The sequence below is a fragment of the Saccopteryx leptura genome, chromosome 9 (assembly GCF_036850995.1).
Source record: "Saccopteryx leptura isolate mSacLep1 chromosome 9, mSacLep1_pri_phased_curated, whole genome shotgun sequence".
Taxonomy (NCBI): domain Eukaryota; kingdom Metazoa; phylum Chordata; class Mammalia; order Chiroptera; family Emballonuridae; genus Saccopteryx; species Saccopteryx leptura.
In genome coordinates, this window is record NC_089511.1 from 89,525,620 (window position 1) to 89,549,200 (window position 23,581).

General features: G+C 47.4%; 1 protein-coding gene across 1 annotated transcript in view; it reads right to left on the reverse strand.

The window, feature by feature from the left end:
• Positions 1–23,581, reverse strand: part of ANTXRL (ANTXR like) — a 37,708-nt gene that overhangs the window by 6,154 nt on the left and 7,973 nt on the right. Inside the window, exons 2-9 of the mRNA XM_066350235.1 lie at positions 16,743–16,814; positions 14,818–14,906; positions 13,056–13,137; positions 12,922–12,955; positions 11,829–11,908; positions 11,684–11,752; positions 11,287–11,364; positions 6,149–6,244 (exon numbers count right to left, since the gene is read on the reverse strand). Of these exons, the coding sequence (XP_066206332.1) occupies positions 6,149–6,244; positions 11,287–11,364; positions 11,684–11,752; positions 11,829–11,908; positions 12,922–12,955; positions 13,056–13,137; positions 14,818–14,906; positions 16,743–16,814 (600 nt within the window). The remainder of the gene's footprint in view (positions 1–6,148; positions 6,245–11,286; positions 11,365–11,683; positions 11,753–11,828; positions 11,909–12,921; positions 12,956–13,055; positions 13,138–14,817; positions 14,907–16,742; positions 16,815–23,581) is intronic.

Genomic DNA, 23,581 nt, shown 5'->3' on the forward strand with positions numbered 1-23,581 from the left:
TGGACCTGGGCCAGGGGAAGTGGAAGGTGGAAGGCAGTGTTGGCAGAGCATCAGAACAGTTTCTGGAGTCTGCTTAGAGCTCTAACGTGTCTGTCCATGTGCTCCAGTGACACTTTTACACACAGAAAGCAAATGTTCTACAAGACCTGGTCGTGTGGCTGTACCCAGGTGTCTGTATGCACAAGGTTCTTCCCTTGCCTGAGTGGGGGGACAGCTCCCCAACAGAGGTCTAAGGGCTCCGAGTGGTCTGTGAGATGCTTCCCCTGTCTGCCCATGCTGCCTGCGGAACCTGCCTGGGGTCATTGTTCCCCTCTCTTGTCTCCAAGGGAGTCTCTCCTCCAGGACGGGGGCTTCGCACAGAGCCACCCTGACACTCACACAGTATTTACTGGTGATTCTCAAACTGGATAACTCGAACTTGCCACCTTTGTTGAGACTGTAATCCACAAACACCACCCTAAAGAACAGAAAGGGCTGATGGTGACTGCCAGCCTGGAGTGACACAGTTCGTGCACTCAACAGTAGCTATCCCACATCTCTCCTCGCTGCAATGGCTTTCTACATCAGGCACTGGGGACACCAGAGAGCTGACATCATGTCAGCAGAACTGCTTCTCAAGCACTGTAACGTCAGCTCTGCAAGGGAGGCTGACCAGACAGTGAGGAGCCCTGGAGGGCATTCTATGCCCTCGTGGTCATGGGCTAATGACAAGAAATGACTGATAGGTGTCACTGCCCCCACTCTTAGGTATTCACACAATACGTTGCCTTAGCTTCAAAAGGCTGCCCAAAGCAAAGGTGCCATCCCTGTGGCACATCCTTGTCCCATCCTGCCCTCCTCATCAGAGCCAGGCCACAACATGTACCTGAGCATTCTGGGTGACCTCCACCAGAGTGGTCGTGGAGGGTGCCCTGGGCATTCTTGGAGACAGATACATACTCTCCTTGCAGACATGGCATCTCATTTACTAGACACTCAGTGGGGCCCCAAATTGCCCACCTGGCTCCCAACCTGAAGCACTTACTGTGCTGGCTTCTCAAATATATGTCCAGGGCAAATTAGCTTTTCTTTTGTCACATTGAGGGCTTTCTGAGCTAAAAGAAAATCACAAGAATACTGTCAGTGGAAATATCCTTCCATCTAACACCCTGTCCCCTGCTTCTGGGGAGCAGACCTATCATTTTGGCAGGGGCTAGCTTCTCTTCTTTGCTCTCTCGGCACTGATGAGGCCTGGGCAGCGATGGTGTCTCATGCAAACAAGGCCAGCCAAGTGTCTGTCTCAGAGGTCCTCACCATTCGAAGAGTAAAGAAGGGGATCGATAATGATAACAGTGAACAGAATAAATGCCAGAGAGAAACATACTGTGACATTAAGAAACAATGGGAAGGACTGGGAATGAAGAGTGGGAAGGACAGGGAATGGACAAGGGCAGCTGCTTAGCAATGAGGGACCTGTCCTGTCTGTAAAGATACAATTTCTCTTTAGAGATACTGATGTATTATTCATGCAACACTTTGATGTCTGGGATTTCTTCAAAATAATAATGGTGAAGGTATCAACTAAACCAGATTCTTTGGGGTTTATAGATATTAATGGCACAGAGATAGCTATTTCAAGTTCATTTTGTGTTGGGGACCGCAAGCCAACAGGGTCTTTGCAGTTTAGATTTTTGGGAGACAGAGGTGTGGGGAACTGGCAGTAAGCTGACAGTCTGCACAACCCCCCACCTCACTTGCTTAGTGAAGTGGCTAAAGGCTGTTTTTTCTCACACCTCCATTATAGTTGTGGTGCTGGATTGTTTGTACTGGTCCTATCCTCCCTCAGAAGGACCTGAGGCAGTTTCCTTTTTATCCTTTGTTTTGTGAGGTTAAGATGTTATGTATGGTGGGTGTTTTCTGCACTTGGGAGAATTCTTGGGTTGCCTTAGAAATGTGACTTTGTTTTAATTATATCTTTGATTTGCTAATGACCTCACTTAGCCCTATAAATAAAGCAGGCAAGGGTGTGGAGACTCGCCTTTTGCAAGCTATCTTTTTGCATTGCAAAGAGTCCTCCCAAGCTCATCCTTTTTCTCTTTAAGTCTATTTTCTTAATTCCGGGCTATACTCACTCAGGACCTGGAATTACTAGCTGCGCTAGTTCGCAGCAATTATGCAATGTTTGCTACTTTTGTGTATTATTGGAAATTTGTACTAACAATAAGGTCTCTCTGAGGAGGCATACTGGAGCTGAAAACAGAAAAGGGAAAGCCAGGAAAGGTAGCAGGAAAGTCCCTGCAGTGGGAGCACAGGTGCCAATGTCCTGAGGTATAAACTAGCTGTACTGCTGAGTAGGACAGAAGAGAGTGAGGAGAAATGAGCAGGGCTTCGTGGCCCTGGAATAGGGTTCAAGTTTCATTCTAAGTACAATACACCTGACCACAGGCCAACCGGGTCCGGCTATGTCAGGGACACTGCAGCAACAGGAGGTGGCAGTGGACTGGATGATGTGGGTTAAAAATGAAGGGGAATCAGGACGATGTGCAGGTCTGAGCTGAGTGACCAGGAGGGTGGTGAAGCCGTGCATTGGGGCAGGGAAACCTGAGCAGGGCATTGGAGCTTTCTGTTTTTGTTTACTGTAGTTGGTGGGGTCTGGGAGGTGGCACTCCAGTGGCTCATAGCATTGGTTATGAGGCACCTTCTCATTCTGAGCCTGGTACTTTTTATATTCTTGAACTGTGGCGTAGATAAGGCTAGTCTCTACATGATGGCCATTTCTAAATGAAGCTGCATTTTTATCCACCTCAGTTTTTTTGTTTTGTTTTTTTACAGAGACAGAGACAATCAGAGAGAGGGATAGACAGGGACAGACAGACAGGAACAAAAAGAAATGAGAAGCATCAATCATTAGTTTTTTGTTGTGACACCTTAGTTGTTCTTGATTGCTTTCTCGTATGTGCCTTGACCGTGGGGCTGCAGCAGACTGAGTAACCCGTTGTTCGAGCCAGCGCCCTTGGGTACAATCTGGTGAGCTTTGCTCAAATCAGATGAGCTCCTGCTCAAGCTGGCGACCTCGGTGTCTCAAACCTGGGTCCTCCGCATCCCAGTCCAATGCTCTATCCACTGCCTCACCGCCTAGTCAGGCTCCACCTCAGTTTTTGCATTAGCCATGAAGTTATGAATTATTTTATGTCTTCAATGTTGTTGGTAAAGAAATAATCCCCAGGTACAGTTTGGAAAAGTAATATGTGTCTGAGGGTCAGATGGCTAGTATTGGAAGAAGAGATTTCAAAAGGTAAAAGATTTTCAGTACAAAGTCTACAGTCCAGAAGCAGGAAAACATGGTGATGGCTGCTACCCTACCACCTGGGCTCAGGAAACCACATTTGAATGGAAAGGAATTTCCTTTTCTTTGAATTTAGAAAAATAAACTTAACAGGTTGACATTGATCAATAAGAGTACATAGGTTTCAGGTAAACATCTCAATAGTATTTGAAATGTTGACTGTATTGTGTACCCATATCCAAAGTTAAATCACTGTCACCACATACTTGTCACTCTTTACTCGCCTCACCATTTCCTCCGCCATAATCCTATGGACATTGTAATCAATTCACTTTTGACAACCTTTACTCTAGTGCCCTTTAAATATATTTATAAAAATAAAAACATTACAGAGGAAAACGGACAGCATAAAACATACTGAAACACACAATTGCATTTTCTTGTTTTTTATGCTTCTCTAAATTTTCAAAATTTTTTATTTATATATCTTATCAGAGGGGAATGTAATTAAAAACTGACAAATTAATCCTCTTTAGTGCATCAGAACTCAACAATAATCAGCTCTGACTGGCCACTCAGGCTAACCTTAATCAGGTAGAGACCAGCATTCTGGTCCTACTTGGAGAGGAACACTGTCGATCTCCGGGGTGGCATTTAGCCCACCCACACACCACAGAGGAAGTGCCTAAACACAATTCCTGGAAGACAGGCTATGTCCCATCTCCCTTAAGATCTGTCACCTCAGGGAGATGAAGTCCCAGACTAGCATTCAGGTTACCGGGCTCTGCTTTGTACCTCTTCTTGCACCAGCTCTGACTGTAAGGAAACCTTTTAATGGCTCCTCTCTGGTTCTAAATCCACACAAAGGAGCAACCCCTGGTCTCCTTTGAGAATGAACTGCGACGTGTATAAAAGGAATTAGATGTAGTAAGTGCTCAATGAACGTTAGCTCCCCATGTGAAGGAGATCCTCAGCCTGGGCGCTGCCAGGTCTACCAGATGGCCCTGAATAAGAAGCCATGGATCACAATATAATCACATTAAATGATTGTATCAAGTACTAAAGGGGAGAAGTGAGAAGTGTTCAGAAGGTCCATCAGGACCCCAGGATTCTGTGGGAGATCATTGCTACCTCAGTGCCGCCATCATGGAGGTCTAACTGATGTCTGAGTATTTTCATTAATTTGTGTATTTCTATATTAAGACTCAAAATCTATATGTTTTGGCTAACTATGTCCTCCCAATATTAAAATTAACTTAAAAACAGACCAGAAAGAAAACAATCCAATTAAAAAATGTACAAAGAACATAAATGGACACTTCTCTAAATAGGACATACAGATGGTCAAAATATAGGAAAAGATGCTCAACATCACTAATCATCAGAGAAATGCACATTAAACCCGTAATGAGATATCCCCTCACACCTGTTAGAATGGTTATCATCAATAAATCAAAAACAAAAAGTGCTGGCGAGGATGTGGAGAAAAGGGAACCCTCCTGCACTGCTGGTGGGAATGCAGACTGGTGCAGCCATGTGGGAAGCAGTGTGGACTGTCATCAAAAATTTAAAAATGGAACTGTCTTTTGACCCAGCGATACCATTTCAGGGATTATATCTGCAGAACCCCTAACAGTAATTCAAAGATTATATGCACCCCTATGTTCATTGCAATGTTATCTACAATAGTTAAAATATGATAAATTCCAAGTGCCCATCAGTAGACGAGTGGATAAAAAAAGCTGTGGTACATTTACACAACAGAATACTTAGGCCATTAAAAAAAAGAAAAAAAAAGAAAATTTTACCCATTTTGCAGTACGGGTTTATTTTGCTAAGTGAAATAAGCCAGGCAGAGAAGACAAATAGGAAATGATCTCACTTATATGAGGACTCTAAACAGCAAAATACTGACGAAGAACATAGAAACAAAGACGGGGACACATGGAACAGAGAGACAGGTGTCAGAGCGGAGTGGTTTGCGAGGTTGGATGAAAGATGGTGAACGCATTAAGCAAAAAATAAATAATAATAAATGGACAAACAACAGAGAGACATAGACAACAGTGTGGCGATGGCGAGAGGGAAAGGGCATAGGGCTGGGTAGAGGCGAGCAAGGGGGTTAAATAAGGACAAAAAGAGACATAATCTGGGTGATAGACACACGATGTGGTGTGCAGATGGTGTGGTGAGCTGTACACTTAAAACCTGTATTGTTTTGAGAACCAATGTCACCTCAGTAAAGTCAATGAAAGTTAAAGTAAAATGAAATAAAATAAAGCCCTTTCATACATTAATGTTCTACATATCTTATTATCAAGCCTAGTTTGTACAACTATCATATTGGCCCCATTTTATAGAAGAGAAAAAAGAATCTGAGAACAGAACACTCATCTGGTCAAGGTGATGTTTCCTGTGCCAAACTGCAGGCCCCGGCCCGGCAGATGGCACGTCCTCTCAATCCAAGGTGATCACACGCTCCGGGGGAGCCAGCGGTGCACCTGCACAGACCCGGGCCCTGGAGCTGCCTCCCCTGCCCACCAGCAGGTTTGGGGGATGACTGCTCATCTCTCAGGGAACTGAGAGCCGAGGGAAGGGGGCGGCAATGCCACGGGAAGGGCAGCCCAGAACTCAGACCACCCTTGGCAGGGCACCTGCTCCTAGATGCTGCCGTGCTGCCGAGGGTTGATTATCTGCCCTCTGTGCCTATGAAAAGAGAGGTGGTCAGGCTTCCTGGCCAGTTCTTCCACATGTCCAAGCTGCCTCTGTCCTCACAGCATCCCAGTCAATGGTCAGCAAGGGCTTTGAGGGTACGGCTGGCTGAGTGAAATACAGCCTGGCCTTGGAAACTTGTCACATAAAGACACCAAGGAGGCTACTTACTGTACACCGTGGTGTTCTCCAAATTATATCTGCAAACATACTCTTCCAACTGATCTCGTCGTACGGCACTATTAAAAAACCCCAGTTGGTAGTTTTCTGCAAGAGTAACACCCAAAGGTCAGGGTGAGGAGGGGCTGAGCGCTGTGTTCCCTCTGATCTCTCTATCATGGCAGGCCACCCTCCAAAACAGAAACCCCTGGGGACTCCTATGAGGAATCCTGTGTCTGAACCACCATGTGTGCTCCACCTAAGCCAGATCCTCACCTGGTGTCCCTGGGGGTCCACAGTGAGGAGTCAGAGCTGAGCTCTGAGCACTCAGGGGTTTTCTCACCTTAGTCTCTGACTATGGAGCACATTAAGGCCCACAGGCTCAACCCCTCCACAGGGACTGAAAGGGCCGTGAGTTTCTGACCTGGAAGTCCCTGTCCCGCCAAGGGGTGTACTCAGTGCCCCCCTTACATAAATGACAAAGAGTGAGAACAAGGCAGCTGGAAGACATCCCTGCCTCCTGTCTAAGCCGAGCACCAGGCCTGGGTGCTCCAGAATAGTCCTTTTCCCTGTCATTCTGTGTGTCTGTCGCAGCCTGGGGACTCGGGGCCTGGGCTGCAGGTAGGTGAGTCAGGAAGGAGCTGGGGGCCCTGCAGAGGAGGCTCTGCCAGGGAAGCAGGAGTCCTGTCTTAGCCGAGTTCCCAGACTGCCGGTAACTACTCTTTTTCTGACTCTTCCTGGCCCCCCATGGACCTCACCCATCCACCCTGGAGTCACCAAGCCCTTCCTTCTCTCCGTGTGGATACATTGGTATGAAAGATGTAGTTGTGGGCCCTCGCCTTCCCCAGGAGGTTAGGCCCCGGGCAGGGCCACAGTGAGGGCAGTTAGCGGGCCAGCCCCTGAGGAGTTAGGCAGGAGAACCTGCAGGTCCTCCTGCTGCCAGCCCAAAGTCGCTGTGTTCCACTCTTGCCTCCTGGCTCGGGGCTGGCTCATTCCTGTCCCAGATGCTCAATTTTCCCTGGGGTAATCACTTAAAGAACAAGGCTGAGAAATGCCAGTACTACAACTTGGGCCCTGGAGTCCTGATCCCTCCTGTTTTAAGTTTTCCTGTAGCAACCCTTCAATGAAGAAAATGACTGCAAATTCTCTGCCTTAAAGAAAATCCATTCTTATGGTGCGGTGGAATCAGCATTTTAAGAGTTTAAATTTTTTTTAAAGGGACCCCCTCCCCCAATAAAGTCTCCATATTTCCCCTAACAACCATATTTCTAACTTTTTTGGAAAGTGGAAACATCTGGCACTATGGATTCATTTCTGCATTCATCCTTAGTGTTAGGGACCACCGCCTTCGTTATGTGGGCAGCTTCCCTGGCCCAGAGCCTGACTCCTCCAGGAGCCCTCACTGCAGCCAATAGTCCCAGGCTTGGCCTGGCCTGGCCCATGGCTGTCAATCACTGTATATGCCTGCTTCCCGAGGGTACCTGATGGCAGTGATCTGGCCCCAATAAGATCTTGAGCCACGTGAAATGGCATGGACGGTGTGGAGGGCACGGACGCTTTTTGCTAGAATGAAAAATGCCAGCAGATGGCGCTCTGCTGAGAAATCAGCTGTGTGGCCCATTCTTGGCGGGCTCCATATTCCCAAAGCTATGTGCCTTCTCCCATGCATGGTGGTTAATAGCACAATGCTGCTCTGGCCCATTCTGCCAGGATGAACACTCATAAGGGCCCTGCCCACCATGACAAAGGGCTCCATAGTTGCTGGGCTAGAGCAGCATGACCTGTCTCCTGGACGGCTCTTTTGCTGGCCCAGTTGGGGCCAGGCTGACTAGGTCTGCTGCCCCTTATCTTCTCAGAGCGTGTGTGCAATTGATATTTAGGGTTATGAACCGTAAAGTTGTGTTTTTTTGCGAGGCAGAATCTTAATCTAACAGACCATACAGTAATTAGATATGGTCTGAAAGAAAGTTGAGCTGCTGAGTGTGGAGAAATCAGCCTCCAGATGAAGCTAAAATAGCAAGAATAATCTTGCCACACCAAAAGACTTTGAGAAACCAAAAATGGGCTTATTTGTGCCAGATCAATGCATTGGGCTTGAGTTCCTACAAAGTGACATTCACCAATGAGTATGTACTATGTGCCATTGTTTAATGTTCTCCCTAAAGCTCACAATGATCCCTACACTAGGCATTATGATCCCAGTTTCACAGAGAAAGAATCAGGTGCTTAGAGAAGGTAGGTAGCTTCTCCGACCCCTTGTAGGCAAAGGACCAGGATATGACCTCTAGTGGCAGCTCTTCTGGGGACAAGCCCAATCTGGTACCCAGAGGCATGGTCTTCAGCTTCCCAGAGCTGAGTGCAAGCCAGAATGCTGTGGGTGGTCACAGCCTCGTTGTGAAGGGTGGGCCCAGCCTCCTCCTACAGGGATGGAGCAGGGATGTGACAAGGACGGTGGCAGCTGAGGGCAGGCCCACCTGACATCCCAGAGCACAGCCTGGGCCTGCCTTGCTCAGAAACAAGGCACACTGCCCCTCTGCCCAGATGTTCCTCCTTCCTCCCTTGTGCTCCCCAGTGCACCTCATGCCTTGTTCAAGTGCCACTTCACCTTGGCAGGCAATCCCCTCTGTCCCTAGCTGGCAGCTCTCAAGACAGTCCAGGTAACTCTGCAGTGTTGGTAAGAGGGAGGCAGGGGGTCGGCCTGGCGTGCGGGGGACCCGGGTTCGATTCCCGGCCAGGGCACATAGGAGAAGCGCCCATTTGCTTCTCCACCCCCCCCCCCTCCTTCCTCTCTGTCTCTCTCTTCCCCTCCCGCAGCCAAGGCTCCATTGGAGCAGAGATGGCCCGGGCGCTGGGGATGGCTCCTTGGCCTCTGCCCCAGGCGCTAGAGTGGCTCTGGTCGCGGCAGAGCGACGCCCCGGAGGGGCAGAGCATCGCCCCCTGGTGGGCAGAGCGTCGCCCCTGGTGGGCGTGCCGGGTGGATCCCGGTCCGGCGCATGCGGGAGTCTGTCTGACTGTCTCTCCCCGTTTCCAGCTTCAGAAAGAAAAAAAAAAAAAAAAAAAAAAAGAGGGAGGCAGGGGGAGGGTTTCAGATTTTTCAGAAAGAGGAGACTTGAAGTTAAAGAAGTTTTGCTTTTCCACAAAGCGGTTCAGTTTTCAGCTCCCAGAGCCCCAATTCCTCGCTCTATCCCTGCCTACAACTCTGACGCTACTCCCCGTACCCCCCACGAGTGACATAGAATGTCATCGTGATGAAAAGCGTCCTTCCAATTCGTTTGGGGTCCAGAGTTCTGCCTTGAGATTGTCCCCTGTGATTGTCGCAATGCGTGGCAGCTAGCCACAGGACAGCTACAGTTCACATGGGCAGAGCAGAGATGCTCGGCCCTGCTGGGCTATTTAGCTAAAGGTGTGTGGCAGGGGCCTGACACCTCAGCTCGGCCACCACTGGGGAAGCATAGCCAATGGCATCCTGACCTGCAGTTTCGCATACTGATCAGACACTAAGGCCTGCATATGTCCATGGGGCATAGTCAGAGCACTGAGACAGTCAGGCCCGTGCTGGGCTGGGCGGATAAACCAGGAGGAACAGGTAGAGACCCTAGTTGTGGCAGAGGATCTCTAACCCATTTCCATGCCTCTTACTGCAGGTGCCAGGTTCAGGAGACAGGAGGGGTTGAACAGCTGCTACCACCAGCAGGACAGGCTGTCATCCGGCTGGTCCAGGGCTCCGCCTGGGGAGCGGGGAGAGCCAAAGAGCAACAATGGGAATATCAGTGTCTGCCACTGTTGGTTAGGGCATGCCAGCTTTTAGGTCCTGTGCCAGTCACTGCAGATCCACCGGCCTCTCGCAGCGCGTCTGACGGTGGGGGACCGTTCTTTCCACTAGTCCACACGATGGATCCGGCAGAGGCGGCAGCACCCAGGTTGCCCGCCACAGGTGGAGCTCAGCTGTGCACACAGCCTACTGCACTGCAGCCTAACAGGGAGACCTAGAAGCAGAGTCAGCCACCTGGGTCTGAATCTAGCTGGGTCTAGCTGTTTGCTGTGACCGGAAAATAGTTCAGGTATCCATCCGCCTCAGCGGCTCGAGTGTCATGATGTGGACGCCTGAGTCCGCACATCCTGAGCTTGCTACACAGGGAGAGCCCTGTGCCCGGGCATGCGCAGGGGCCCCTCAGCACCCTGGTGCCCGCCCCGCCGGTGCCCGGGGGGGTGGAGTGGGGAGGCCGTCCCTGTTAAGTTCCAGTAGACGTCAGGGACAGTGCTCCCAGTAACCTGGTGAGATGTTCGCCCCGAGTATTAGTGTGGGTGATGCCTTCTGCCTGGCTCTGTTCCTCGTGTGACACTGACAAATCTTTTTCTTCATCCGTGAGATCATCATCTTTTTCCTTTCCGTTTTGCTGAAGTGGGAAATTACATTGATATTTCAAGCCAGGTATCAGGCTTGCATTTCTGGGGTGACCCCGAAGTAGTCGTGAGGCATTGTCCTTTATTTATGATGTTGGATTCCATTTGCTAGCTTTTTGTTTGTTTGTTTTTTGTGGAGTTTCTAAAACATGTTCTCTATTCTTCATTAAACTTTTGATTTGAATTCTAAATATTAATTACACTATATTTATTAGGTAATTATTTCACGATAGTGTAGGCATGTCAAGTCATTATGTGGGATACCTTAACTTATGCAGAGATCTATGTCCATTTCCTTAGAAAAACTGGAAAAAATGTAATTACTCACATACCTACTCCAAAGCCTCTGCCATTCCACCCCAAAACAAACAGCACTTACTTATGTGCACAGAAATTAATCCCATATGCCTCTCAATGTGCATACGCACCCAGAAAGACACAGCACTCATGACACGCACCCTACACGCTAAGATCACTCACACCACACTTATACACACGTAGACCACACACTCTCTCTCCACATACCAAACACCCTTCCACACACACACATGCCCACTTCTGTCTTAAATAGTGACTGTAGGTCTTACCTCTTACACAAGCATAGAAAGTCTTTTTTCCCATAACATGCACACAGGAGTTCTGCACGAGCTGAGACACAGAGCAGTGTGTCAGGGTCAGGAACAATGTCTACAGAGTCATGATGAGAAACTACTCTATTCCCTATATCACCTTGAGCTCATACTCACCGAGTTAACCAAGCCATTCATGGAGCTGTAATCATCTCTCGGATACAGTTCTTTGTTTTTTCCTACAATAATCTTCAGCTAAAAGAGGAAGCCAAGTGTTGGGACAGAGAAGATCCAAATTCCAGGAGACAGTCTCTAACTTCAGGCCATGTTAGACTCCAAGGACCAGACCCTGGTCTGGGCCAGTAGTCCAGCATCAGGGGGCAAAAGTCCTCCCACCCACAGCTTATGTATTGGATTTCATAGAACACTTGTTATTCATGACTGCAGTGGCAATCTGTTGTCCAAACACTTGGGGTGAGATAGAAATATACTCTGGGCAACCCTGAGAAAGCTGACTTTGATAATGTTCTCCAGATGGGCTCAGAGGTGACCCTTGTTACCTGTTCAGAATTACCTGGCTTCGGTCATAGTCTTTTAAACCCACACTGTAAACCTTGGCCCGCATAATTCGAGCGTTGTCAGCCTAAGAGAAAAAAGGCTTTGCAGAGAATCCACCAAATTACATGGAACAAAGAGGCATGATGGTGAACCAAACTCACTTCTCTCCTAGCTGCCTGAAGTGTCTCATGGCGCAGCAGTCCAGCTGTCAGAGTGATAATGAGGCTGACAGCCTTGTGGTCTGCAGAGGAAATAGGTAAGGGCCTGGTCAATGCAGGACCCCAGAGTGACCTGCCACACACTCCAGGGTCTCAGCACTGTCCCTCACACCTCTGTCTCCTGGGGAGAGGTTGCTCAGCCCCACACCCACACAATTCTGAGCTGCTGGAGTGCTTTGCTGCTGACTCTGGAAGGAGAGGGAGCCTTGGGCCCATTTTAGAGATGGGGAGACTGAGCCCAGCTCAGGGCTCTTCCTGTAACTCACTGTTACCAGATGGAGCAGCCATTGCCCTGAAAGACAGCTCTAGCCATTTCAGAAAACAAGGGAAACCTTGTCAGATGAGCAAAGGGAGGAGAAGCAAGACCCACTGGTGGGGAGGCTTGGGTCCCACTCCAGACTCTGCCTGTGGGCATTTCTGTAGGCATCTGCGGTTCCCGAGGCTCAGAACCCAAGGTCAGAGGCACTAGGGCTGCAGATGCCACACCCAGCTCAACGCTGTGCCCCACCAGGTCAGCACCACTTTCCTGACCACAGCTGTGACCTTACAGTCTAGATGAGCATGGTTCTGGGCTGAACACAGCCTGTCTCACTGTTGGAGACACTGTCAGAGGACAAGAGTCAGTCAAAGGGAAGAAGCTGAGCGGAGCACTAATTAGAGCCAGAACTGTGGCAGAGACAAACGTGTGATCAGTACGGGGACCCAGCTCTCTTCTCTGTGAACCTAATTCTGTCTGTTCCAAGTTCCTGGCTTTCCCTTCCTCTTTCATGCCCCCAATTGTAGGTCAAGCACCGCACATATACTGAGAGCAAGAATGTACCCACAGGACCCCATGTGGTTCTGAGAATCATCACTGGAGTGGTTTTACCCTCTGTGCACAGAGGAGGAGCCTGCAGCACACAGAACCAGCAACTTGTGCCAACATCAGTGCTAGGAAGTGAGCAAGGTGAGTCTGCATGCAGACGTCACTGAGGCCCTGCCTGGCTCTGACCCTCAGCCCCACCCTGAGTTCACTTTCCTCTGGACTCCAGCTTACCTCTGGAGTACACTTGTTGAATCTGCTCATTTGCCTGCAACCAGATAAAAGAATGTTGAGGAGGAAAGTGAAACAATCGTCATATTCTTAAGAATGTGACAGAGCGGAGTAAATAAAGCTCTGGACATATGTACCCTTTTAAATCCTTCATCCAGGTTTATGTCTCCTCCTGGCACTGTACTCTGAAGTTGGGTAAGACCTTCCCGTATTTTATTTCTGAAAAAAATTACAAAAATGGGATTACTGTAGAATGAGGAGCTGATGATTAAAATACCTCAGGCTGTCCTGGTGCCACTCTGTACTGTGCAGACCTGCCTGGACGGGAGAGGACACATCCAGCAGCACTGTGACGTCCCCTCTGTCTGTGTCATTGAAATGGACAGGACTTGTTCAGTCCTTCTCTGTCGCCAATCTGGTGAGCACCGGATAGGGCTGGGTGATACTTTGCTGGTTCCCAGGGGAAGGGTTCCCCGCTGTTTCTTCATGCCTGTCTCAGGCACACAGACCTCAGGGACCTCAGCAAGGGCTGCCATCACCGGCCATGGTCGGAGCGGGCAGCACCCATGGATGTGCAGTGTGACCCTGCACCCACAAAGTGTCGGGAGGTATTGAAGCTGCTAAGGGGCCCTCAAGTGGACATTTCTCCACAACAGGAAAGGCTGAGTTTGGAAAAGGTCATGGTGATGCCCCGTGTCCTCCTCCCTTGCCACAGACCCTGAGGTTGACAAGGTCCCCCAGCCACTCCAGCTTATGAATCTGTTACAGGAAGTAGCAAGCTGCTCAATTGGAGCACCAGGGTTCATGGCCTCCTTGTGCTCCTGATGAACATGACCATTCTGGGGCAGTGGACCCGAGCTCTGTCCACGCAGGCGGAAGGGCCGTCACCTCAGGCACCTTGGGTGCGTGGCCTGTCAGCTGCTATTAGAGCAGAGAGGAGGTCTGGGACGGGGACATGAGGGCTGTGTGCTGTGTTCAGGCTAATCCCATGTGACAGGGAGGAGCTGCACAGAAGGGAAGCTGAGCTGGGCCCTGAAGGCCGGCGTCTCACCTCAGGCAGAAGAGATACTCTGGGGTACAAGTCGGCCCAGCCGAGGGCGTGGGGAGGACTCGGACCCCGGCCAGCGGAGGCGAAGCCTGGCCCTGCCCAGCTCAGCCCAGCACTGACACCTCCTTTGCCAAGACCACACTTTGGAGGATTTTTGTTGTGTCCCCAGCACCCAGATATGCTGGAACCTCCACCCTCCCCAGCGTCCAGTGCAGGACCCAGCTCACGAGGCTCTGCTCTTTTTGTGGCTCTCAGTGGGGCTGCCAGCCCAGCCCTCCTCCCAGGCCTGCTCCTGGAAGGAGCAACAGGCTCCCGGGGCCCTCAGCAAGCACTCGGCTCTGTCGATGGTCCCTCCCTCACACAGGATTGCACACTTTTCCTTCGCCTGAGGCCTAGGCCACTCCTGACACCGTTTCCTTGAAGACTGCACTATTTCTACCCTCCCGAGTGGTCTCAGCCGGTACCCCGAGCCTCCTCACAGCTGTCCCGGTGGCGCCCTGAACCCCGTGTGCTGGGGGAGGCGGTGGTCCCCTCTTTCCCAGAGTCAGTCTTCCACCAGATCCAAGCTCAGGCCCCATTGCCACTCTCTCTGCCACCCTGAGGGCCCCTCCCTGTGGGCTTGCTTTATCCACCTGAGTCCCACTTAGGCCTCTCCCACACAAACCATAAGCACACACAAAACCTCAACTTCCCTTCCTTCTGTGAAGGGAGCTGCGGGCCGGGTTGAGCACTGGGGGGCCTCGCCCAGCCTGCACACCAGCATCCCCCACTGCAGTCTCAGGGAACCCCTCATTCCCGGCTCTCCTCTCAGCCCGGCCCACTGGGCCTGTGTTGCGCAGTTAAGCACTCACCTGTCTGAGGTGAGCTTCATGACTGTTTTCCCATGTGTGGCGTAGGTGATGAAGGAGATCCGCAGCTTTGGGCTGGGGAGGAAGCACTCCTGGTTCAAAATGATGCTAATGAGCAGCCAGAGAGCGGGTGGGGGACAGCTACCCTGCTCCCACCCCAACTCTCCCACTTTGAGACACATTTCCCAAACCCCTGGCATTCCTATAACTTTAGTGAAAGATCCTGAGAACTTGATTGTCTTTTTTTGGAACAGAGAGCCTGGCTGGCACCCTGCTGCAGTCCTGTGCTCCTAACAGCCAAAAGTCTCCCACAGTCGTACACATGCGAAACACACGCACACACACGCACACATACACACACACACACGCACACAGAGGCATGCACATGGGACATATGCCCCTAGAGACATAGACTTCTAGGGGTCCAGCATACTGGACCCTCCCATATTGTCTCTACTACTGTAAAGTTCTTTAGACCTTCAAAGCCCTTTCTTCCTCACTCGTCTTCCTCGGTCTTTTTAATCTCCAAGAAATTAATGTCGTTCTCGAGATCCATTTATTATATCCCAGTCTTCCCACTACCTGGCCTCACTCCTCATTATCTTGTAGCTAAATGTCTACCTTAAATTCTACCTCTGCACACTACAGTTCCTGGCTCTTGTTCCAAATCAAGTTAGTCACAATTAACAGACTTTTTCTATAGATTATAACTTTGATTACTTTTTTTTTCATTGTGAACTCTTTTTGTTTATTTTTCAGAAAGTTAAAAATATTTTTTTGAATTAATGTGGTGACATTAGCTAATAAAATTATATACTTTTAGGTGTACAATTCTATATTACATCTGTATTTTTTTTTTTTTTTTTTTTTTTTTTTTTTTTGCATTTTTCTGAAGTGGAAACAGGGAGAGACAGTCAGACAGACTCCCGCATGCGCCCGACTGGGATCCACCCGGCACGCCCACCATGGGGCGACGCTCTGCCCACCAGGGGGCGATGCTATGCCCATCCTGGGCGTCGCCATGTTGTGACCAGAGCCACTCTAGCGCCTGGGGCAGAGGCCACAGAGCCATCCCCAGCGCCCGGGCCATCTTTGCTCCAATGGAGCCTTGGCTGCGAGAGGGGAAGAGAGAGACAGAGAGGAAGGCGCGGCGGAGGGGTGGAGAAGCAAATGGGCGCTTCTCCTATGTGCCCTGGCCGGGAATCGAACCCGGGTCCTCCGCACGCTAGGCCGACGCTCTACCGCTGAGCCAACCGGCCAGGGCCTACATCTGTATATTTTATTGTGTGTTTATCACCCCAAGTAAGGACAACCTTCAGCATTTTGAACCCCTGGTCAATAGTCATCTGCTGCTCCCTATTGTCCACAGCAGAAAATTCGAGCCTGGCATCTGAGCCTCGATGACCTTAGTCCTAAGGTGTCCGTCCAACCTCTTCTCCCAGTCCTCCTCTGAGTTAACCTCACTCTCCAGCCAAGCTGACCACTTGCTCTACAGGAAGCCTCCAGGGTGGTCCTGTTGTCCAGAATATTTTGTTATCCTAGACTTAGTTCAAATTTCCACGTCCTGTCTGAGGTTATCCCTGGTCTTTCCAGGAGTCTTGCATTTTCCTTAAGTTGCCATGTAAGTTGTCTGCCCTTTTCCTTTGTCCCTTGCCATCATTTAACTCTGTGTTTAGTGACTTGGAAACTGGTGTTGGTGTTTCCTAATGTGTTAGGTGTTCAAGGGCAGACTGTGTCCCTTGTATCATGGCATGACCTCTGGGGAGGATCCATGAGGAGCTGCGAGACCTGGTGGAAGCAGTGTGACCAGTCCTTCCTTCCTGCTTCTGACACCGTCTGGGCTCTGTGCTCCTGACCTACCGGACTCCCACGCCCATTGAGTCTAACAGCTGTGTCCTCTGCCTGTGAGAAGAAAACCCCCAGCGTACTTTGTGTGCTTCTTCACCAGCTCTTCCACGTATTTGTATGTGTCCTCCCAGCTGTTCTTCACGCTGTCTGACCTGAAAGCAGTAAAGACCTGAGTTAGAGGGACGATGCAAATCCATGGAGTGGGCAGGTTTCTGCCTCCCTCCCGTCTGGCAGGCCCTGTAGTCGTCTCCTTTATACCTCATGTAGCTGATGCCGGGCACACACCCTCAGTGGCCTCACCAGTTCACCCTGCAGTGTCTTTCATCAATGTGAGCTAAGGGGATGGTACCCATCCGACCTGTGTGCTTGTGGGTGAGGACTTTGGTGGAAAACCTGGAAGATTGGTCATGTGGGATGGGACTGTTTGATGAGAATCAGGGAGGATGTATTGACTGAAAAATGCATTCTGATTCCGATATGTTGGCTCTCCTTTTCCTCTGCTTACTGACACCCCGATAAGGGGTCCCTGGCCTGAGGTCAGGGAGCATGGCTAGTAAGCCATTTTATTTCTCTTCTTGCTACTGATCAGTCCACAGAGCTGAGGCACTGTGGACATGAGGGGCCTTCTCCACCTCTACTGTCAGCTGTCATGGGAGGGCACAGGCATGACATTCCTGTCCTGCTCTCATCATGGCCTGACCTGCAGGCCTCTCCTGTTCCTGCCTTCAGGTCATCGTGGCCATTGCTTGCACTTGACTCCCTACATGCAGAGTGAGAAAGAGGGAGGGTGTGGGGTGAGGACCCCTCTGTCTAGGAAGGAAGCAGGTACATGAGACCTACTTGGCCAAAGTTCAGTCTTTGCAAAGCTACCTTCAGAAAGGGAAACTAAGAACACAATCTTGTTTACTATTGTTTAAAAAAATAGCCGAAAAAGAAACAGCGACTAGGAATAAATTTAAACACTATGTAAAAGGCCTGTATTTTCAAAATATAAAACAGTGAAGAAAAAATGCGTGTTCATGAATAGAAAGAATTAACATTAAACTGTCCATACTACCCAAAGCAATCTAGGGATTCAATGCAATTTCCATAAAAATACAATGATGTATTTCACAAAATGAGAAGAAATATTCCAGAAACTTTATGAAGCTACAAAATACCCTGAATAGACACAGCAGTCTTGAGAATAAAAAACTAAGTTGAAGAAACTAGGCTACATTACATAAAACTAAACTGTGAGGCCATAGTAATTTAAACAACACAAAAACGGACACAGATCAATGGAACAGAGTGGAGAGCCCAGAAATCAACCCATGCCTATTTTGTCAATTAATATTTGACAAAGGAGGCAAAAACATAAGATAGGGTACAGGTTGTCTGTTAGTAAATGGTTCTGGGAAAATTGGACAAATACAGAAAAAAATGCAAAACAAATACCCTTCTTCCACCATACACAAGAATAAATCAAAATGGATTAAACCCTTAAACATTAGACTCAAAACCATAAAAGGTATAGGGGTAAATGAGGTATGAGGCAGTAAAATCTCAAACACTTCTCATGACAATATTTTTTCTCATATATCTCCTTGGGCAAGGGGACAAAAGAAATGAACAAACTGGACTGCGTCAAACTGAAACGTTTTCGCACAGCAAAGGGAGCCACCGTCAAATGAGAAGACAGCCACTGAATGGGAGAACATATTTTGCTAATACATCTTATAAGGGGTTAACATCCAAAATTTATAAAAACTTATGAAAAACTCAACACACACAGCAAAAAATACAATTAAAAATGGGCAGAGGACCTGAATAGACATTTCTCCAAAGAGGACATACACACAGCTAATAGACATAGGAAAAGATGCATAATGTCACTAATCATCAGAGAAATGCAGATTAAAACCACAATGAGATACCACCTCACACCTGTCAGATGGTGCTCATTAACAAATCACAAACAAGTGTTGGCAAGGATGTGGAGAAAAGGAAAACTTCATGCACTGCTGGTGGGAATGCAGGTTGGTGCAGCCACTGTGGAAAGCAATGTGGAGTTATCTCAAAAAATTAAAAGTGAAACTGCCTTATGACGTAGAGATTCCACTTCTGGAAACTTATGCAAAGAAACCCAAAACAGTGGTTAAAAAGAATATATGCACACTTATATTCACTGCAGCATTGTTCATAATAGCCAAGATTAGCAAGCAGCCCGAGTGTCCTCCAGTAGAAAACTGGATAAAAGAGCTGTGGTACGTGAACACATGGAATACTACTCAGCCATCAACATAAAATCTGATCTTTTATGACAGCACGCATGGACCTAGAGAGCATTATGCTAAGTGGAATAAACCAGTGAGAGAACAACCAATACCATATGATTTTACTGACTTGTGGAGTCTAGTGAACAAAATGAACTAACAAGCAAATTAGACTCAAAGATAGAAAGTAGGCTGACAGCTGTTGGGGGTGGGGATTTGGGTGAAGGGGATGGAGAGATTGAGCAACAGATTACCCCCCCCTCCGAAAAAAGAGAAAATTTCACTTACACAAACAACAGTGAGGTGACTGCTGGGAAAATGGTGGGGGAAGATATAGGATAAATGGCGGTGGACAGAGACTTCACTTTGGGCGGGGTGGTGAACACACAATAGGTGTACAGAAATATGTTGTAGAATTGTGCACCTGAAAGCTGTTTAATTTTATTAACCAGGGTCACCCCAATAAATGCCAGTTAAAAAAGTATTTCTACCCGGTCATTTTTCATAACCGTTTTATGCCTTTACTTTCAGGGTGTGTATGTCTTTTGACATGAAGTATGTCTCTAGTAGACAGCATAAATATATTATAGGGCTTATCCATTCATATGTCTTTTGATGGGGGCATTTAATCCATCTCCAATTAAAGCAATTTCATATTGATTGGTATGTAGTTATTTTCATTGTATTATTCACATATTCGGTCTTTTTGTTCTTCCTCTTAAAGGAGTTACTTTAACATCTCTTGTAATACTGGTTTGGTAGTGATGAACTCCTTGAGCTTTTCCTTGTTTGGGAAGGTCTTTATCTTTGACTCTATATGATAGCCTTGCTGCATAGTGGATACTTGTTTATGGGTCCTTTGAATATTTATGCCAGTAAAGTTTCTTTTGAGAAATCAGCTGACAATCTTATGAGCACTTCCCTGTAGGTAACTAATTGTCTTTCTCTTGCTGTTTTTAGGGGTCTCTACCTTTAACTTCTGGCATCTTACTTACGTTATTCTTGGGTGTGGGCCTCTTTAGGTTCAATTTGTTTTGAAACTTCTGTACTTCCCGGACAGATATGTCTATTTTCTTCACCAAGTTCAGGGAGTGTATAGTCATGATTTCTTCAGATAGGTTTTCAATCACTTGTTCTCTCTTTTCTTCTTCTGGTATTCCTAGAATGCGAATGTTGTTAGGTTTGATAGTGTCCCAGAGGTCCCCTAAACTACCCTCAGCTTGTTTTCCCATTTTGCTGTTTTGATTTGATATTTTCTTCTACTTTGTCTACCAAATTGGTTTTCTTCCTCTGCTTCTTCTGTTCTTCTGTTGATCCATCCAGTCTATTTAGTATTTGAGTTATTGTATTTTTTTATTTCTGATGCATTCTTTTTATGTTTTGTACTTTTCTTCTGTTGTTGTTATTGAAGTCCTCACTGAGATCATCTATTCTTTCTTCTAAGTACACTGAGCATCATTGAAATGAATGGTTTGAACTCTGTCTCTCACAGATGGCTTGCTTCCATTTTTTTATTATTTTGTTCGGTTCTTTTTTCACCCTGTTCCTTCAGGCGGGACATATTTCTTTGTCTCCTCATTTGGGAAGTATCTCTGTGTTTCCTTCTGCGTACTAGGCAGAGCTGCTCAGTCTCTCAGTCTTGGAGGAGTGGCCTGATGTAGCAGGTGTGCTGTGGAGCCTCGTGGCACAGGCTCCTTGCTCACCTGAGCTGGGTGCTGTAGGTCTGTCCCTTGTGCGCGTTGTGTGTGCTTTACTGTTGTCATTCAGTTTGACTGCTGTTGGAACATCGGTGAGTAGGACTGTTGTAGTAATATAATGTTATAGTAATTAAATATATAGAAATATAAAAAACAAAAATGTGGAAGATACATAAAAGTAATTGATATAATATTAAAATTAATTAAGAAAATTAAATAAAGTTATGCCATCTGGATAGGAGCTAATATAGTGTGTGCAGATGTGATAAACAGACTCTGATTTTCAAGTAGGGCCCAGTTAGTGTGTGTGAAGTTATACATAGATAAAAAGTGGCTTGATGTCATAACTTTGTAAGTTAACATAAATAACAACATATTAAAAAGCGGTTAGATGTAACATTTTAGTAGATTAACATTAAAGGGGTTCCCTGTGAGGAACTCCCAAAAAGGTGGTTTGAGGTGCTAATCCTGTAGATTGACACCTGTTAGAAGGCGTTGGCCAGAAAAGGTACTAAAGCTGAGGGGCCCCCCTAATTTAGTCGCCCAGACTCCAACATGAATGTGAATTGTCTCCACGCTGCTCTGAGCTCTGACCAAAGACAGCTGAGAGGAGCACGCTGACTGGGCCCCCTTAAGCTGTACCCAGGCACACCAAAAGGATTTGTGAGTAATAAATTGCCTGTGTGATCCTTGCAACTAACTCTGTGTGTCTGTTGTGTCTTTCCTCCGGTGGCCGTTAGCATCGGCACTTATTAGTAGCATCCTCATAGCCGCCAGAGGAGTAGTCTCGGGGAGGCTGCCAGCCGCGCTGATAAGCAGAAGTGTCCCACTGCACGGGGAAGTTGAATCAGGAATGCCTCATCGACGTTGAGCTTGGGCTCTACTGGGACAAGGACTGTCCTTCAGACTGACTGGCTGTGAAGAGTGGCCATGACTATAGCAGAGAAGCTACCGTGTGTTTGAGGTGATGCCATGGAGTAGAAATTGCTTTACTGGGACTTTGTGCCTGCTGAGTCCACCCGTTCTGTGTATGGCACTAATTGGTTGGTACTCTGGTGTGGTCTGAAGCCAAACACAGGGTGGGTTGGTTGTTCTGGGGCCTCTTGGGAGACACTCTGATGCATTCCATGGTCAGTTGCTATTTGTGTCTGGCCTGGGTCCACATGGTAGGAGTTAGAAATAACCTTCCGTTGAAGGCTGCTTGTGGTGAGCTTGGAGGTGCATGACAGTGGTTTTGCTGTGAACCAAGGCCGGCTGCCAAATCACCTGAATGGAGTCACTTAGCAAGTGGCATAATGCATGCAGAAACTAGCTACTGTTTGAGGTTTGTGGACAGTAACAAGTTTTTAGAAAAGTCCAAAGCATGGCCTGAGCTTGCTGACCATTTCTGAGGAATAGTCAGTGCAAGTGCTTCTGTGGTTCCCACAAGTGGGGCAGGGTAGCGACTCAGACAATGGTGGTGTTAGCCTGGTTAGTAAAGACTCAGCTTTTTGCTGTCTGTACCCACAGGCTCTGTACAGTGACACCTCCTGGACAAATCTGCCGTTTTGTGCCTCATCAGACAGCTCAGGTCCTCCCTGCATATCTCTTGTGGTTTTTGAGCTGCTGTCCCTGCCCGACACGTGGAGTGAGTAAGTGTGGGAGCGAATGAGTTTGTGCTCAGGCCATTTAAGGAGAACACCTGGGACTCCAGCAGTCCTCCTCTTACTCAGACCAATTCCCTGCTGATTTTTACACCCAGCTGATATGGAGACTCCTCTTCCTAGCAATGGTGTGAGGTTACGACCCCTCGCTGCTCAGGGGGGACCTCTGCAGCCCAGATAGTCCTGCTGATATTTAACCAGCTCATGTGAGCATGAGACTAGTCTGTTTCATGTCTCCACCCCTCCCACCATTCTTGCTGTGACTCCTTCATCCTTAGTTATAGGGCTTCTGTTCAGCTAGAGTTCAGGTAGTTGTCGAGAGTTTTGTTGCATAACTTAGATGTAATTTTGATGTAGCCATGGAGGGAGGTGAGCACCTAGTATGCACTCTTTAATTGTTTCTAAAGCAGTGTTCCAGGTACACAGTCTATTCTTAGGTGGCTGTGTGGGGGTCAAAAGATTGCCCACAAGATACTGTCTTTTCCAAACAACTCCCAAAAAAGATAAAGTACAAAAATATTAACCACTAAACTATCTACTTTTGCCTTCCTATTATAGAGGAATTAAAGGTATTTGGATTTGTGAACATGTTCTGAGTCTATTGAATAATTTACTATGAGGAAAAGTATAATTCTAGAAGTTATGTTGTGTATTTTAAAAACTACCAATGTACAGAATTATGGTGTAAAAGTTCGTAACTACTCCCTTCTTAGTTTTCACTAGAAATTAAGATTTGAGGGTTAATAATTTTAATCAATGTATATAATTAAAACTGCTAGAAATAATAAGGAAAACAATTCTATATAAGGGGGAATAGGATATGTTTTTGGCATGAAAATATATGAGGTATGAAAATGCATCTGTGATTTTCTCCATAAGTAGAATAACTGGTTGTTTCAGAATGAGAAAGGGGGATAAAGGGCTAAAGCTAAATGAAAATAGAACACAAGAAGGTTGGGGAAGGAAAATTACATGGTAGAGTTTGCTAAAATTGAATACACTTATTATAAAGGTGATACTATAGGCTTTAATATCAATATTAAATTGCAAAGTTAACAGATAATTCTCTCTTATTTGTTAAAAAGACAAAGTTTTGTTGGACTTTTAGTCTGGTCTTTAGAGAGTATTAAAGGTTTTCCTTAGTTTTGGATAATCTACCTGGAAAGCAAATATTTTATGTCTTACTAAAATCATCCCTTGTGCTTTGTTGGGTCCTTGCTACCTGGGAGAACAAAGTCTGTATTAAAGAGCTGAGGTTTTCTGTAAGAACGAAGGTGTTTCACAACTATCCAGCTCTCTGTGTTTGCCTCAGAGCTCTTTGTCT